Below are 18,565 nucleotides of genomic sequence, written 5' to 3'. Positions count from 1 at the left end.
CTCAACATATGTTCAAGTATATACCAGTGGGAATTCAATTACTGGAGGAATGGACCATTAGAATAAAAAATTCTAGGCAAAACCCTGAGATTAGGAAAAATTATAAGAAAACTTTGTAAAGCAATAGGTCATAATCTGACTGGTAGAGACCATAGAACTCTACAATTCTACACAGTTTTAAGAAGCCAATTCCATAACTACAATCAAATACATCCCAAAGACAATGTGCAGGAAGCAGCACTTTCTAGTATAAATCGATTACTTTCTTCTTGGCAGAGAATTCAAAGTTTAGAACCTGAAATCCAAACTAAGATAAAAGTCCTGTTACTCAAACTAGTCCCAGTTAGATCTTAGTATAATTGAATGATATTTTCTTTATCAACTAATAGACGTAGGGATTTATAAATTCATGCATTCTGGCCTAACTGAATTTTCTTTGTGTTGTATCTAAAGTTAATGTTAGTTACTTACCTTCTTGCATTTTCTGAATATCTCGTAGACATTAAATATGATTTTATGATAGACAAAGTTTTTCAGGCTCCAGAATGTACTTTCCAGACACAAAAATAGGAGCAGATAAATGAGGCCCAGGGCAGCCAATGAAATCAAAAACTTTCCAATCCCATGTTCTCCAAAACCATAGATATTATTCTCAATAACTGAGGATGATAAAAGAGATAGCCTTACTTTAAAAAGTTATACAGAGTCTAAGATGACACCAATTATTAAGAAATAAAGAATCAAAATTAAATGAAGTTAGATTTAGAGAAGTACAGAATATGGAAAATAAGTAATTGTCTTAATATTTTATTTGTCTCTTATTTGATCTTCCCTGATATTTTTGGTTACTTTTATAAAAGTTCCCTGGCAATGATTGTTCCTCTAGTTTTTTTGTTTTTTTTTAAACCAGTTTTGATAGACAACAGTTTTACTACAAACACAGTGTTTCAAATGCTGAGTCTTTGTGAACAGAATGCTTAGTAATTAAATAAAGCAAATAAATGAAGGCATTTATGGCATGCTTAACTACTATTGTAGGCCCTGCATAATATCCTTAAAGTCCTTCAGCGTGAGAGAAAATTTTATTCTATAAATATGAAAAGTTTTAAATAGGAAGAGTAGAAATGGCAATACTTATAAAGAAGAAAAGAACAATAGTTTAAATGTAAATTTGTGATAGCTGATAGTTCCTGACTTTACTACAGAGAAAATTAACACAAACAGCTAAGTCCTAGATAAGCAAATAGGAGACATTTCTGAGATGTGAAGATATTAAAATCACTCCCTTTTTATAAGAATTATATTTTCTGTACCAACATACAGAAATGCAGTTTATTTGTTTTACTGTAACAATACACATAACATAAAAATACCTTCTTAAAGTATAAAATTCACTGGTACTGAGTACATTTACGATGTTGTGCAACCATCACCACTACCTAGATCCAGAATGTTTTTATCACCCCAAAGGAAAATCCAATATCTATTAAGCAGTTATGGTTACCCCAAATCCTCTAGCTACTGACAAACACTAATCTACTTTTTGTCTGTATGGATTTGCCTATTTTGGACATTTTATATGAATGAAATCATACAGTTAAGTGGCCTTTAGTGTCTGGCGTCTTTCACTTAGCATCATGTTTTCAAGACTCATCTAAGTTGTAGCATGTATTAGTAATTAATTTCTCTTTATTGTTGAATGACATTATATTGTTTGGACATTTTGTCCATTTACCAGTGGATGGACATCTGGATTGCTTCCACTTTTAATGGAAAAAAGCTAATATGAATAATGCTGCTATGAACATTTGTGTACAAGTTCTTGTTTAAATACTTATTTTCAATTCTTTTGGGTATATACTCGAGTGGAATTGCTGGGTTAAGTGGTAATTATGTGTTTAACCTTTTGAGGAGCAAGCAACTGTTTTCCACAGGAGCTGCAACATTTGATATTCCTGCCAGGAATATCTGAGTGTAACAATTTATCCACCTCCTCGCCAAACCTTTGATACTTTCCATTTTTTTTCTAGCCACCCAAGGGGATGTGCAGGGATATCTTGTGATTTTCTTTAACTGAATAAATTTGACATGTAACACTGTGTAAGTCTAAGGTGTACAGTATTACCCTGATATGTTTATATGTTGTAATATGATTGCCCATGTAGCATTATTTATCACATTACATGGTTATAGTACAGTATTATTGTCTCCATTCATTATACTGTGCATGAGGGCCTATGGCTTTTTAACTACTCTTTACAAATTTGTACCTTTAAATACCATCATTCTTATCCTTTCTCCTCCAAACCCCTGGTAACTACCATCTTACTCTATGATTTTTACAGGTGTAACTCTTTTAGATTCCACATATAAGTGGTATCATACAATACTTGTCTTTGTCTGACTTATCTCACTTAGCATAATGTGCTCAAGGTGTTGCTGCAAATGGCAGGATGTCTTCCATTCTCATGGCTGAATAATATTCCATTGTGTATATGTAACACATCTTTTTTATCCATTCATCTGTTGATGGGCATTTGGGTTGTTTCCATATCTTCACTATTGTGAGTAATGCTGCAATAAATGTGGGAGTGCATATATCTTGTTAAAATCCTGTTTCACACTTCCTTTGGGTATACAGCCAGATGCAGAAGTACTGGATTGTATGGTAGATCTTATTTTTAATTTTTTGAGGAAACTCCATATTGTTTTCCACAGTAGTTGGACTGATTTACATTCCTACCAACAATGTGTATGGGTTCCCTTTTAACCACACTCTTGCCAGCACCTGTTGTCTCTTGATGATAGCCATTCTAACACCTGTGAGGTGATGGCTCATTGTAGTTTTGTATTTGTAGTTTTAAATCTCAATATTTAAACTATGTTATTCCACTTTATTCTGGCTTGTAGAGTTTTTGCTAAGAAATCTACAGGCAGCCTAATGGGGTATCTTTGTAGGTTACTGTTGTTCCCATCACCCCACCGGCTGCCTTTAAAATTATTTATAATTGACTTTGACAGTTTTAATGTAATGTGTCTTGGAGAAGGTCTTTTTGTTTGAGATAATAAGGTGTTCTGTTAGCTTCATGGACTTGTATATCCAGTTCCTTCTCTGGGTTTGGCAAGTTCTCAGCTGTTACATTGTTTAAATAAGCTCTCTTCTCCCTTCTACCTCTCTTCCCCTTCTGGAATACCCTTATGCCATTAACCTTGGCTCCTCCAATATAGTCAGACAAGTCTTGTAGGATTTCCTCACGTAAAAAAATTTTGTTCTGTCTCCTCTTCACCAGAACCATTTCTATATATCTATCCTCAAGTTCACTAATTCTCTCTTCTATCTGATCTGCTTTATTTCCAGTGCATTCTTCCTCTCATTCATTCATTCTTTGGCACCACATTTCTGTTTTTTTTGTTTTTGTTTTGTTTTTAGAATTGCAGTTGCTTTGGTAAAGTGCTTCTGTTCATTAATTTGATCCCTGAGATCATTTTAATGCCTTTCTAAGTTTCCTTGTAGCCTGTGGGATTTCTTCATAACAGCCATTTTGAATTCTTTATCATTTAGATCACAATATTCTATGTCTTTTAGGTTCAGTTGCTGGGAAATTATCATTTTCTTTTTGTGATACCTTATTATTGTACTTTCTGATGGTGTTTGGTGAAAAATGGCTCTGCCACCACATCTGAAGTAGCAAACACCTTTCTTTGTTATACTTTGCTTCTAACTGTTCAAATGCCTTCTTTCAGTCCTCTTTGTCTGCCTACTTCTTTTCCTTTCTCTCCCCCCAGTCACTGTGGTCTCTCAGAGAGACTTCCAGCTGCAGCATGTGTTTAGGGAGACCACCACTCATCACCTTCATGCTCCAACTCCTCTTCCAGAAAGGTAACACTGCCTTGGTGCTGAACCTGCTATGCCTTCTTGGCCACTGCCAGCTCCACCACCACCCCCCTCCTTGCACAGGCTCCTGCATGGTTCAATCCATCCACTTTTGGGTGCACAGATGGATGAGTCTCTTGGGTGTCCTGGTATGCTGTACAGAGATACTTTCTTTGGTTACAGATGTCCAATTAATTATAAATTGAAGGGGAGAGAAAAAAGGAATGATTCACATCACCATGATGTTGACATCAATCCTATCTCACTGTGATTTCAGTTTGCATTTCTTCAGTGAATAATGGTGTTTGGCATCTTTTCATGTGCTTGAAGGCCATCTGTATAGCCTCTTTGGGGACATATCTATTCATGTTCTTTGCTCATTTTAAAATTGGGCTTTCTCTTGAGTTGTAAGAATTCTGTATACATTCTGGATGCTAGACTTACCAGAGACATGGATTGCAAATATTTTCTCCCATTTCGCAGGTTGTTCTTTTACTTTTTTGATAGTGTTCTTTGAAGCACAAAAGCTTTAAATTTTGATGAGATATATTTATTTTTTTCTTTTGTGTGCTCTTGGTGTCATATATAGTATGTCATTGTCAAATCACAGATCATGAAAATTTACCCTTATATTTCCTTACAAGAGTTTTATACTTTTAGTTTTCATGTTTAGGTCTTTGATCTATTCTTAAAATTTGTGCATGGTGTCAAGTAAAGTTTCAGCTTCATTCTTCTGCATGTGGATATTCAGTTTTCCCAGCACCATATGTTGAAGGGATAAAGTCTTTTTTTTCTCATGGTGTGATCTTGGTAACCTCACTGAAAATCAATTGACCATAAAAGTATGGTTTTATTTCAGGACTCTCAGACTGTTCCATTATTCTATATGTTTATCCTTATGCCATTACAGCTCTGTTTTTGTTACTGTAGCTTTGTAGTAAGTTTTGAAATCAGGAACTGTAACTCCTCCAATTTTGCTTTTCTTTTTTCAATATTATTTTGGGTATTTGCAACACCCTTGTGATTCAAATAAATTTTAGATTATGCTTTTCCATTTCTATTAAGGAAGGCCATTGTGGACTTTGATAGAGATTACACTGAATCTCTAGATCACTTGAGGGAGTATTACCATCTTAACCATATTAAGTCTTCAAATCCATGAATGTGTGATATCTTTCCATTTATTTAACTTGTCCTTAATTTATTTCAGCAATGTTTTGTAGTTTTCAATATACATGTCTTGCATCTTTTTGCTTAAACTCAGTTCTAAGTATTTTATTCTTTTTAATGCTATTGTAAATGAATATGTTTTCTTTATTTCCTTTTTGGATTGTTCATTGCTACTATAGAGCCAAAACATTTTGAAGAAGATCAAGGATGATCTTCTCAACTTAAAAACTTCCTAAAAAGCTAAAGTAACCAAAACAGTTTGATAGTGACATAGGATAGAAATATTGATCAAGGGAGCAGAATTTATCCTCCAAAAATAAACTCTTACACTATGGTCAATCCATTTTTAAAAAAGGTACCAAGACAATTTGATGGGGAAATGATATAATTTTTGCTGGGACAAATTATGCTGTGACCTATATATGTAGACCTAGTCATGTTGAAGAAGACATTGGAGCCTTGACTCTGGGTTAGGTGGAGTTTTTAAATATAATACAAAGAACAGAAAACACTACCTATACAAGAAAATGTTAATAAACTGAATTTCCTCAATATTCAGAACTTTTATGCTTCAAAAGACACCATTAATAACTTCTGACCAAACAAATGTCCATCAGCTGATGGACAAATAAATGAAAGTAGTACATCAGTACAATGGAATACTATTCAGCAACAAAAAAGAATACTGAGATATGCTGTAACCTGGATGAATCTCAAAAACATTATTGTAAGTGAAAGAATGGAGATACAAAATGATTCTATTGATATGAAATATTCATAAATATCAAATATTTTAAGGCAGTAAGTATGTTAGTGGATGCCTAGGCTGGGCATTGTAATGGGGATTGTAAACAGACATGATGGATCTTCTTCAGATAATGGAAATATTCTAACATTAGCCTGTGATAATGATGGCTCAACTATATAAATTTAGTAAAAATAATAAATAAAATAAAATAGATTAATTTAAACTGATCATAGTATGTAAATAATAAATCAATAGAGTTGTTTTTAAAATGCAGAGTGAGGAACGTATGGTCCAAATATGATGCAAACTAAAATGTGACATAATTTTTGTTATTCAGGAGCTGTAAGAAAATATAATCCATTTAACCCTAATAATTATATTTTATCCTGCACTGATTTAGTGAAGTACCATTACATTTCTCTTTCTGTGGCTGCATATAAATTATTTGATTCCAGAACAAGCTGTGCATGAACACACACACATGCACACACACACAGAGTAAATATGCTCATTATTTCTCAATTTTTAGAATCAATCTGAAATATAAAATCAGCCTAACATATGGAAATTTTAATAGAATGCCTTTATTTTCCTCTGATTTTGATCTGGCTGTGAGTTTACTTTTCTTTTACCTGTGTAATACTTAAAACGTAGTGTCCCAGGGAACTCACATTTAATCTTTAGTTTAAGTAAAGCATTCAGTCTCCTCATTTACAAAATTGGAATAATAGTAGCTAACTTACAGGGTGCTGTGAAGATTCAAGATAATGTGTGGGAAGCTACTTTCACATTGAAGGTGAATAACTAGTAGTAACTCATTCTAAATCTGGTGGTGTCTTCATAAATTTATCTTGGATTTTATTTTGAGGCTTCATTTTATTCCCTAGTTTATGAAAATGACTTTGGTACAGAAAAATGCTGAAAACAGCAAGCCTGTCTCCTGAATGTCATTCGACAGGTTCCTCTGATTGTCTACAATCTAAGTTTATATGTATAACCCTAGAAAGGAATGGGCTGTTTTTAAGGACCCAGGGAACCCCAGATACTCACGTTTTTTATCACAGTCCAGGTAGATATTTTTCAGTTTCCTGGCACACCTTTTTTTCACCTCATAGTCATCAAAGAATTTGCTGATACTCATTGCTAAGTTGTAACTAGGAAGCATCATTAATGTATTAACCAGGAGGGTTCTTGTGAATTGAGGAATGTCATTTTCTACGATTAAAAAGATAGATTAGCATCAGGTAAGAAAGGAATGAAACCCCCTTAAAAACAGACTTCCCTAAGATGATCAAACCACTCTCAGAATTACCAATCTAGCATGCTGATCATCTGAGAAAACAGTAGTTATTAATTCGCTAAGCTTGCTCACCTTGATAGCTTGTAGCATGGGTGTGTCAATTACAGATTGCAAGAGAGGACTTTTGTTAACAGTATTTCCCTAGGATCTGTCTTCTCCCTCTTTATGGGTGGGTCTGCTATTAAGATTCCTACCTTGGCTTGGCCTTTGGTTTTTCTACTCTCCTCTGTTCCCCAAAAAGAAAATCACGGGATGCTGAATTTCACTTTGTTGTTGGCCTCTGCATTTTGAAATTTCTTGTAGGATCAATGATACAATTTTAAAAGTTTGAACAGTTTTTTTATCCAACATATATTGTTGTTTTAAGTGGGAGGGCAAGTCACCATTTTCAGTCCTTCATCCCTCTGGACATGCAAGTCTCCCCCTGAATTTCTCAGTGCCAAATCCAATAGCCTCCTTGTCATATTTCTTTTGTTTATCCCTTTGAATCCGTACTCTATCCTTCTCCATTACACTTTCTGCCCTGGGAGGATTATCTGTATAGACTAAATCAAAGGACCTTGTTCTCTGGCTCTTAGTGGGTTGTAGGCCCATAGGAAGACCTGGCTGGAGAGAGGAAGGTTTCACTAGCATGTTCACTTCATGAAAATTTACCAAGCTGTACATTTATGGTCTCTGTACTTTTCTTAATGCAACTTATACTTGAATAAAGAAGTAAAAATAAGAAATGCATTCTTGAAGAGCTCTATGTTCACTGTCTTCTGTAGGGTGAAGATGATGGTAGAGTATGTTGCAATGGAATTCAGTTCCCTGACACCTATGGGAATAACGGGATCCTAGAATGTGGACCAGGTGGCACAATTTAACTATTAGATACAAGGTGGGAACTGTTACCACAATAAGTAACAGGGACGGAATGTTAATCAGATTTTTTTCAACCACAGAAAAGGAATTACGTTTCTAAACTATCTCTTGCAGGCAAATTACATTATAACCCAAGAAGAAAACTAACAAGTTTAGAAGTTCCTAAAACTACACTCCAGGAGAAAAATCTTCATTATCAGAAACTGGAATTCAGAAAACTCCTATTATCTGGGTTGTAGATAAAGTGAAATCAAGGTTTGCTACCCTGATGTGCCCCAGAGCTCTTTCCTCTGGATTAGGACAATACACGAAGGCCAGGCAGTAAAGTCTCAGAAATGAATACAATACAGAAGATTAAAATTACTAGTCCTCCCTTACCTTCTGTTAGGAGAATCTGAGATCTTTACAGACTGTCTGCCTATAGGGAGGAGGATTCAGTGAGGGAGGGATGATAGAAAACCTGCTATGACAAATGATCTTCAGTTCTACCTGGAGTCATGGGAAATAAGTGGATATTGGTGCCAGAGTCCAAAAGTTACTAGCAGAGAAAAAGTTAGTAAGGAAATACACGTGAGATAGAATGGGTGACCGATCAATTAATAGTGCAGACCACCAATGGAATCCATAGATAGTATAAAAGTGATTGCCATGCCATTAATTCAGGGAATGAACATGAATGCATGAATACTTGGCTTTTTTAGCCTTCTATGCAGGGGCTCAAGTTTTACTCACATGGCAAACTCCTTGGATAGGTATGCAACAAGAACGAAAAAGCTATGTTTCATTTTGTGTGAGGCCAAGGTCTAAAGTCAGGGAATGAGTCTGGAAGCCTCTTTTGATTGGGTTCTGCCACATCAGGGAGGGCTGAGTTGATTAATGCAGTTCAAGATTCATGCTTATAGATAAATTCAAGAAGGGAATGTTCTATGAACAAATCTCATTTGTGGCATCACCAGCAGAGTCAGCATTTCTTTAAATTTCATAATCAGAAAAGGAAGACAGGGATAACCTACTCATGAAATCCTTCTGAAACCAGACCTGAAAGGAAGAGAAACTGGTTTAATGAGGGCTACATCTGTTGTATATTTAACTGTTTCCTTCTGAAAAACACTAGGAGGCACGAGTATATGCTTCATTAAATTAGGCAGGAGTCATACCATAGCACCTTCCACTCCCCAGTCTCCCCACTTTGCTCCAACGTGCTGTTAAAACTTTAAAACTGAAGGACCAAGTCTCAAGGGCGAGGCAGGGGGATCTTTAATAGGACATAAATGTTGGTGCACTTGTGTCGTAATCTCTTACTCTAACTTTTTCTTTCATGAGGCTAGGATGATATACTGAGTCCAGCTCCTTCAGAGGGTTTAGCTTCCTTCTCACTTTCTTCCTTTCTTTTCCCCATTTCCTCTTTCCTTCCCTCTCTCCCTCAACCTCTCTGTCTTACGTATCCACTCAATACTTGCTGATTTACAAAAATCACAGGCTTCAGATTCCCAGAAAGTAGGTGCTTAACAATTAATAATTTTATCCTCAAGCTTTTTCATCCCCATTTATTTAATGTATTTCCTGGAAAAAAGGAAAAATTGTGTGAAGTCCTTACCATAGTATTTAATTATGATGTGAATGACAATACTAAAAGCAGTTGAAAAGTAGTTAAAGAGGGTGAGCTTGATGTAGGCAGCAGCACTGCTAGAAAACAGGAGGCTTCCGAGATACATGAGAGGAACGACAGACCAGCCGTACAGCATGAAGATCATCATGGTGTCCAGAAAGTGGTAATCTGCAACAAGAGCATCCACTCCACAGTACACGAACACTCCCTGGGACACAGAGTGCAGAGGAGCGAGATGAAGGACACGGAGTAACAAGAAGTCAAGCCAGAACACTCAGAGAACAGCGAGCACTGCCTTCCCTGGAGCACAGTGCTCTTCATTACTTAAATCATTTTGCCCATTACAAATGAGCCTGAAGTCAGCTACGTCTTCCTCAATACAGGACTTTCGTGAACAGAATGACTATACTTCCCTTTTCGTTTTTTTTTTTTTTTTCAATCTGTTTAGAACAACATTACTTTTTATTTTAAAATCCCCCTCCATGATTAAAGTCAAAGTAATTAAACTATTTCTCTAAAGATTTTCTCTGTGGCTGCTGTAGTGTTACATAAGCTCCCTTGCATCACTGCTCACGTCTAGACTGCCACTGGGTCTGCTCTCACCCCCACTCCCTTTATATCTATCTCAGCAACTCAGGGGCCTCCTTGTTCAATTATTTATTATTCCATTTGAGAATCAGACAGGGAAGCATAAATTTAGAATGGGCTAGATGAGGAAGAAGGTAACCTCTAGAACTATGAAAAGCATTTTCCAATAATCGATATGGTAATAGTTGGTAACTAGACAAAGACAGCAAGTTTGTCCCTTTTAAGAAATTACAAGATTATTTAGCAGGGCCACTAATAAATGAAAGGAAGAGGTAACTAAGAATAGCCCCATTACAACCCTGTGATACTCCTGGAAGAGGTAGTGTTTAAGGCAGGCATATGAAGAGAATCAGCAATCTTAAGTGAAAGAATTCACCAGCTGTAATTATAGTTGATTCCCCCCCCATTCCAACTAAGAGTAGGAAATAAAAAGAATAAATAATGTCAGAAGAAACTGCAGGTAACCTAGGAGCAGCTTTGTTCCAAATCTTATAATGCTTAGGATTGTCTTAAATTAGAATCTATTTCAAATAAAATTTAAATTTCTACTTGGATAGATGAAGACATATATACCTTATATTTAGGAAGGGTCTGACTCAACATGATCAAAATGTAAATTCTCCCCAAATAACTCTAAATAAAAATAGCAACAGTAGTTTTTTTTTTTTGAAATTAGATAAGCTGATTCTAAAGATTACATGTAAACAAACAAAACATGTCAAGATAGCCAGGAAATTCTGTAGAAGAAGATTAATAGAAGAGGGGAGGAAGGTCAATCCATAAAAAATAATTAAATATATTATAAAACTACCATAATGAAAACAGATTGGGAGTGGCACATTACAGACACATCAATGGAATAGAGTAAAGAATACAATATATACTTAATATTGTTAAATGATAGAAAATTGCCTCCTCTTGTGTCCAAGAACAAGTCCAGTGGTGGTATTTCATAGAACCAGAGCAGGATGGGGGAGTGTCTCATTTAAAACAACAAGCGGATAGCGAAGTCAGATTAACAATCAAAGCTAAGAACCCATGGAGAACTCCAATCTGAGAGGTATGACAGGGAATTTTGGGTGGATGAGAGAGACAGAGATAGAGAGGTACCAAACCAAAATGATACAGAAACAGGTAACAAAGTAGAGTTACATGCTAAGATAGAAGGAACTGCAAATATGAGAGCAGTAATAAGTTTAAAGTATCTTATCCTGGATGACTTTGAGTGTGTAAGTGACAATGCGCTTTGGAGAAACCCCAATCAGGGTTCTGAAATCGTAGCAGCTGGGTGAAGTTGGGTAGGTAACTTATCTATGAGTCTTAATTTTCTTGCCTGTAAATATGATGAATTAAAGTCACTTCATATAGTTGTGTTTTGGAATGACATAACATAAGAAAACACATGACAAGTCACTCTTCTCATGAGCCATAATGGCAATACTGGTATAAGTATTAACATTGGGTGGTCTTATTTATAATTCTATTAATTGGGAATGATAGTTGGGTGTGCCAGCCAAGTTTAAAGAAGCAGAGAAAGAATGGATCCTTGGCATGGAGATGAAAAGATTCAGGGGTTTTCTGAGTGATTCCAATACTGCATTACATAGAGGGCAGATAGTAAAGAGATCATGCGTAGATCATTGCTCCCAGTTTCTGTGGCAAAAGATGAGAACTGTGACCCTCACAAAGGATGGAGTTCTTCCCTTGTTATGCTGGTTGGTTGGTGAGCTGGGAGCAGAAGGGACGGGTACTGAGAACACCAGCCAGAGTCATGCACTGTGGCAAGGTGAAGGAAGAGCTGCTCTGTTCTCTTGACGTTGGGGCGTCTGTATACAACGAGTATGCCCACCACCACCATGCCTGCCCCAACTGATCCAGCCTCTGGTCCCTGCTGAGCAGTTCTTGTAGCTGGTGGGATCCAGCCTTTCCTTCAGAACCAGTCCTAGGCTCCTGTACAATAATCACCAGTTTTCCTATGGCTGTAGAAGCCAAACTGCCAAAAGTTTCTCCTTTTTCCTTTAACAACCATTTTACCATTCCATGGTATGGTTTGAATTGGGAACTGGTAGTTCATTCTTTATAGTAGAAATTAGCACCTGTTTTATAAGGATCTATTTTCATTTCTGTGTCCATTGCTAAACAGTGAACTATGTGAGGCCTGAGACATTGTCCTATTCATATGTAAGCCCCCGGTACCTCCTGTACACAAAGAAACCTTACCTCCTTTGCTCATGTGTTTCCCCCTTTAGTAACTATACAGTTTCACACCTGCCTAACTCTGCAGCATGCACACAAAATAAAAGAAGCTGCCAAGTTCACTAAGGGCCAGATCATTACATTAAAAGACGCTATACCACCCTTACATGCTTGCTCTTTATTCCATTTCCTCTTTATCCGAAATTGGGTGTCTGAGTCCAGGTTAGTTCTGCTTTGCAGACCTAGCCATCTTGGATTTGGGCTGTGAATTCGGGGCAGAGAATAGTAACAGGAAGCATCGCTCAAGTCTTGATCCTAAATTGCGTGCTACAGTCCCGTTTTACCGGAGAGCTCAGCATTGGGAATTAGTGGCACTGGCTTATCTATATGGTTAGTGAGGGCGCAGTAACAAGTAATGGCCCTTATTCCTTTAGAGGAGGTTTTGGGCCTGGGCATAATGCTGAGCAATTACACGGGGAACCAATTCAAGAGAGACTCTTCAAAGTGAAATATTTTCTCCAAAAGAAAGAACATGAAGGAATACATTTCCATAATGAGGTTTTCACAATATATTTTCTGGCATAATAAGCTTTATTTTAGGACAGAGTTAGTTGAATAGGAATTTCCTGTGGGTGACACAGGAGAATGAGCCTTCATGCAGTTTCAGCTAACACTCACCAGTAGTAAGCAGCAGGTAACAAAGAAGTAGATGAGATCCCACAGCAATGCAGAGAGCCAGTAAGTAAGTAAATAGACTCCACTCACAAACTGGATGTGCTTTGCCTTAGTGGTTCTCTCAGTCACTGTCTGAAGGCAAAAGCTACCGGCCATAACAGCCATGCCAAAAGCCAAACATAGTACTATTTGTAATCCACTTGTAGGCCTAAAGAAGATGAAATAAAAGATAAAATAAATAATGAAATAAACGTAGAAAATGCTGATGTCAGTAGCTATTTTCAAATAAATATGGCCAGATCACAGGGGTATATACTAAGGCTCAATTCCAGTAAAAGCAAAATCATACATACACTGTGTTAGGACGATAAAGCGGGAGAGGTTGAGGCTTGTTGGAGACTTTAATGGAAGCACTGGGGCCAGAAAGTGACATAAAAAGACTGTTGTCTAACACCGCCAGAGATGTTGCAGCTGAATGGTATGCCTCATTATTGAACAAAAGAGTAAATACTGTTTTGTTTTTCTCAACCTCAATGGAAAATGCAATAATGGAGAAGTCACGGCACTCTTTATTTTCCAATATGTAATTCATTACATTACCTAGAATAAAGAGATTGGCCACTGAGTCAACATGTAGTAAATCACCTACTACTTATGTTGGAGAGAAAAGACGAAAATCTCTCTTCCTGTCATCTCTTCTCTTTCCAATTCCCATAATGGCTACCTCAAAGCTTAATTTCTCCTTAATAATTCTACTCCATCAATAATGTCTACAATACTCTCATCATATAGTCTACTTGAAACTTGAAAAAACAGTAAATTACTATGCGTTTCTTGCTCTATTCTTGTCTAAAACATACTTTTTTTTTCCTCAAAATTGTCTTAGTTCTTCTAGGTCATTTGCATTTCCGTAACATTGTATGACGGCCTTGTCCATTTCTGCAAAAAAAGTCTGCTGGAATTTTGATAGATTGCATTGAATCTATAGATCAGTTTGGGAAAATTTGCTACTCTAATAATATTCATTATTCCAATCTGTGACACAGAGTATCTCTTTATGTATCTAGAACTTTAATTTTCCTGAGTAATATTTTAAATTTTCAGTGTACAAGTCTTGTGCTTCTTTTCTTAAATTTATTACTAGGTATTTTATTCTTTTTGATGCTTTTGAAGTTTTGGTAATCTGCGTCCCCTCCCTCCCTTCCTGCCCTTCTGGGTTAGGAACCATTTCATCTAAGTTAGGTTTTAAAAATTCTTATCTGAAAAACCTTTGCCTTTTGATTTGATTGTTTACTCCATTCTTACTTTTCTTTTTAAGATTTATTTATTAATTTATTATTTTTTTAATGGAATTATGGAGGATTGAACCTAGGACCTCGGTGTGCTAGGCACGTGCTCTACCACTGAGCTATTTCCCACTCACCTCCATTCATACTTGATATAATTACTGATATGCTACAATTTATAGCTGACGTTTTGCTTTTTGTTTTCTGTTATGTCTTATCTTTTTGTTCCTGTTTCCCTACTGCTGCCTTTTTGTGTTAAAAATATATATATATATATTTTTTTTTATAGTGGACCAGTTAAGTTCCTTTGTTGTTGCTGTTTTACTATTTTTAAAAGTTATTTTCTCAGTGATTGCTCTGGGGAATTACAATATGAATCCTAACTTAAAACAATCCAGTTCAGATGAATACCAGCTTACTTCCAATAGTGTGTAGAAGTGTTGCTCCAACATAGCTCCCTTCCCTCCTCCCTCCTCTGTGCTGATATCATAGTATACATTACACCTGTAAGCATTTTACACCCATTAACACAGTTTTGTAATTATTTTATGCATTGTCTTTTAAATCAGATATAAGAAAAGTTACAGTGTATATTTATACTGTTTTTTATATTTACATATATATTTATCTTTGTGTTCTTATTTCTTTGTATAGATCAGAGTTAGTCTAGTGTCTTTTTATTTCAGTCTGAAGAAATATTTTCAGTTATTTCTTAAAGGGAATGTCTACTGGTGATGAATTGTCTGTTTTTATTTATCTGGGAATGTTCTTATTGCTTTTTCATTTTTGAAGGTGAAATTTGAAGGATATGTATTTTTGGTTGCCCATTTTTTTCTTTTAGCACCGGCGCCATTCCACTGTTCTGACAAGCCTCCTTCTGACAAGTCAGCTGTTCATATTATTGAAAATCCCTGATGTAAGAAGTCATTTTCCACTTCTGCTTTCAAGATTTTCTCTTTTTATTTGACTTTCACCAGCTCACTTATATTGTTGTCTAGGTGTGAATATTTTTGAGTTTATCATACTTAGAATTCATTGAGCTTCTTGGAGGTGAAGATGAATGTTTTCCATAAATTTTGGGAATTTTTCTGGCATTATTTCTTCAAATATTTTTTCTGCCCCTTTATCACTCTCTTTGCTTTCTGGTACTCCTTTTATGCATACATTGGTATGCTTGATGTTGTTCCACATATCTCAGAAACTGTTTTTTCCCCCCACTTTTCTTCTTTTTGTTTCACCAACTGGATAATCTCTATCGACCTACCTTCAACTTAGCTAATCCATTATTCTGCCAATTCAGATCCTTCACTGAGCCTGTCTGGTGAAATTTTAATTTCAGTTATACTTTTCAACCACAGAATTTCCATTTCATATTTTAATTTGTATTTATTAATTTCTCTTCTTGGAGAGATGAAGTTGTCATACTTTCCTTTATTCTTTAAACATATTTCCTTTAATACTTTGAAAATATTTGTAACAGCTGATTTATAGTCTTTGTCTACTAAGTAAGTTCAACATCTGGCCTCCCCCAAGTACAGTTCTACTGGCTTTCTTTCTCCCTGACTATGGGTCATACTCTTCTGTTTCTTTCTTTATTAGTTTTCTGGGACTGTCAAAACAAAGTACCACAGGCTGGGTGACTTAAACACCAGAAATTTATTTTCTCACATTTCTGGAGGCTAGAAGTCCAAGATCAAGGTTTTGGCAGGGTTGGTTTCTTCTGAGGCCTCTCTCCTGGGCTGATAAATGGCTCGCTTGCTCCTGTGTCATCAAATGGTCTTCCTATGTGTATACATATGTGTACTACTTTCATCCTGTTACGAGGACGCCAATCATGTTGGATGAAGATCCACTCTAATCATCTCATTTTAAGTTAATTACTTCTTTAAAGGTCTAATATCCAAATACAGTCACATTCTAAGAAACTGTGGCCTCGTACTTCAGCATATTAATTTTGGAGGTACACAGTTCAGACCTCTTTCTCTTCTCTTTCTGTTGTTGAAAATGGACATACAAGATAGTGTAACAACTCTGGTATCTGAACTCCTCTCCGTACCCTTTGTTGGTTTTTACTGTTTTTTTTTTTTTTATTGTTGCTGCTCATTTTGTTAATGACTTACTGGACTAATTGTGTAGATTCTGTATTTTCTACAGTGTGCAGCCACATATTTCTCTGATGGACTTAAAAACACCCTGACTTTTTTATTTTTAAGCCTGACTCCTGGGGAGTCTGTCCTGAATCAGTATAATTTAGTACGCAGCTAAAAGATTCCTTTAAATGTCTAGAGTCAGTAAGTCTTCTATGCTTTGCCATGGGGATCTGTGCATGAGGGAACAGCTTCAAATTTCAGACAGTTTACAAGTAAGCCTCAACTTTCATATCTTGCTTGTATAGGGCCTCAACATCAACTAGAAGTCAGTGACCGGTGCCTTCTCCTTTCCTAGGTCATTTCTGGCCATGCACACCACCATTTTGAGCTTTCTAGATCTGTAAAATGTCAGAACTTTTCAAAGTTCACGGTGGTTGTCCAGCTCTCCTGGTAGTCCTTTAAAATGACTTTCTGGCGAAGCTCTCATTTGGCCCAACTGAAATCACAGCCTTAGCCAACTGTGGAGATGTTACCAGCAGATCGCTGCTATTTTTAATAATCCCCTGGGGACAGGGCTTTTTCCAAAGAGTTGAGCCCTGGTTTAAATCCAATAGCAACAATGCCCTGGGAATGGAGTTTTTCAGAGAGCTGCTATTTCAGTCTAAGTATTGGCAGTGCCCTAGGGATGAGCTTTTAACAGAGCTCTGAAGAGATTAGTTCTTTCCATCAACTGTGAGGCTCCTGGCTTTCATGGATACCATACCACTGAGGGGAGGGTGAGTGACAGGAGTAATTCTAAATCAAAATGCCACAGACCTTATTTTTTAATAGAAGTACTTCAGTAGGGTTTTTTTTTTCTTTTTTGAATAGACACTTTTAGTTTGTTCTGTGCTTTTGCTTAATTTCTAGTATTCTAAATTGGTTGATTCAAAAAAATTGTTTTCCAAATATTTCTGTTGCATTTTGGGGGCAGTGAGTTCATTCTACCATACCAAGAATTCAAAATCTCCATCCGTTAGGTTTTGGCATAATTTGTTACATAGCAATAGATTAAAAATAAGCTACACAGAAGGGTTGTTTTTAGCATGAAGAAAGGTAATGCAGAGAAAGTTTTTAGTACGGTTTTTACCAAAGGTAAACATTGAACAAATGAGTACAGCTACTTATACTACCTTCAAAAAAGTAGTTGTGAGGAGTCAATCTATTAGGTCTTCAGCCACCTGTTTTCAGAATGGCCAATGCAGTAGACTGAAGGGCAACCTTCAGATCTTGGAAACAACCTTCTACCCTGTGAGAGCTTAGAAAACCATTTTTGTATTCTGGTCAGAATAAAAATCTATGCTAAATTTCACAACAATATAGTATTTTGGCTCTCTACCTGTCCTCTGAAAGGTGATGCAATTAGCTGAAGGACACCTACAGCCAAAATGCTTCCATTAATTATTAACTTCTGTGGCCAGGTGTCTTGACATGTACATTTTTTGCCTCTGATTTAACTGCCTCTAAGATACTGGAAATTAGTAGGAAAAGAAAGAAACGGGTAGCTAAATAGCATAGTTAAGTTCCTTCTTTGCAAGTGATACACATAGATCTTCATATTAGCAGCAGTCTCTTTTTTCCTGTGGATCTTACCTTGTACTTCCCGAAGTTCTTGATTCTTAAGCTTGAGAAAAATCTTAAGGTTCTTTATGATTTTCAGAGCCACATCAGAATTCCCAGAAACTGAGTAAGGCACAATTGTTCGACCATATTGACTCAAGTCCATTTCTCTGGCAGGTGGCTCATAATTTAAGTTTAAAGTTGTGAGGAGGTAAGTAGTGACTAACAAAATTACTGCTGTCTGTAACAATGACAACTTCCAGTTGCGCCAACTAAATAGTGCTCTCTTTACAAACATGGAATGAAATTGCTGGCGGTAAAGTGGAAACTAAAATGAGGAGAGGAACATAGCATTAGAGTTGTTGGTGAAGGAGGATATTCATATTGAAAACCAATGCTTCAACTTTTTATAGCAGAAGATATACACATCTTATACATATATGTCCTTGAATTTAACCCAAGAAAACAAGACAGTGTAAAAAATTTAACTTGTGTAAGACATCAAGAGAAAAGATTAAGATTTGTTTTCTTACCTAACTACATTTAAAGTATTATTGAGGTAATTT

At 36.2% G+C, this 18,565-nt stretch overlaps 1 protein-coding gene across 1 annotated transcript in view; it reads right to left on the bottom strand.

The window, feature by feature from the left end:
- Window positions 1-18,565, bottom strand: part of LOC105098877 (phospholipid-transporting ATPase ABCA3) — a 123,230-nt gene that overhangs the window by 23,835 nt on the left and 80,830 nt on the right. The window contains exons 20-25 of the mRNA XM_064478510.1: window positions 18,033-18,327; window positions 13,378-13,624; window positions 13,028-13,232; window positions 9,554-9,773; window positions 6,843-7,007; window positions 472-659 (exon numbers count right to left, since the gene is read on the bottom strand). Coding sequence (XP_064334580.1) covers window positions 472-659; window positions 6,843-7,007; window positions 9,554-9,773; window positions 13,028-13,232; window positions 13,378-13,624; window positions 18,033-18,327 — 1,320 coding nt within the window. The remainder of the gene's footprint in view (window positions 1-471; window positions 660-6,842; window positions 7,008-9,553; window positions 9,774-13,027; window positions 13,233-13,377; window positions 13,625-18,032; window positions 18,328-18,565) is intronic.

This window comes from Camelus dromedarius, chromosome 24, assembly GCF_036321535.1.
Source record: "Camelus dromedarius isolate mCamDro1 chromosome 24, mCamDro1.pat, whole genome shotgun sequence".
Taxonomy (NCBI): Eukaryota; Metazoa; Chordata; class Mammalia; order Artiodactyla; family Camelidae; genus Camelus; species Camelus dromedarius.
This window is presented reverse-complemented; position numbering and strand designations above follow the sequence as displayed.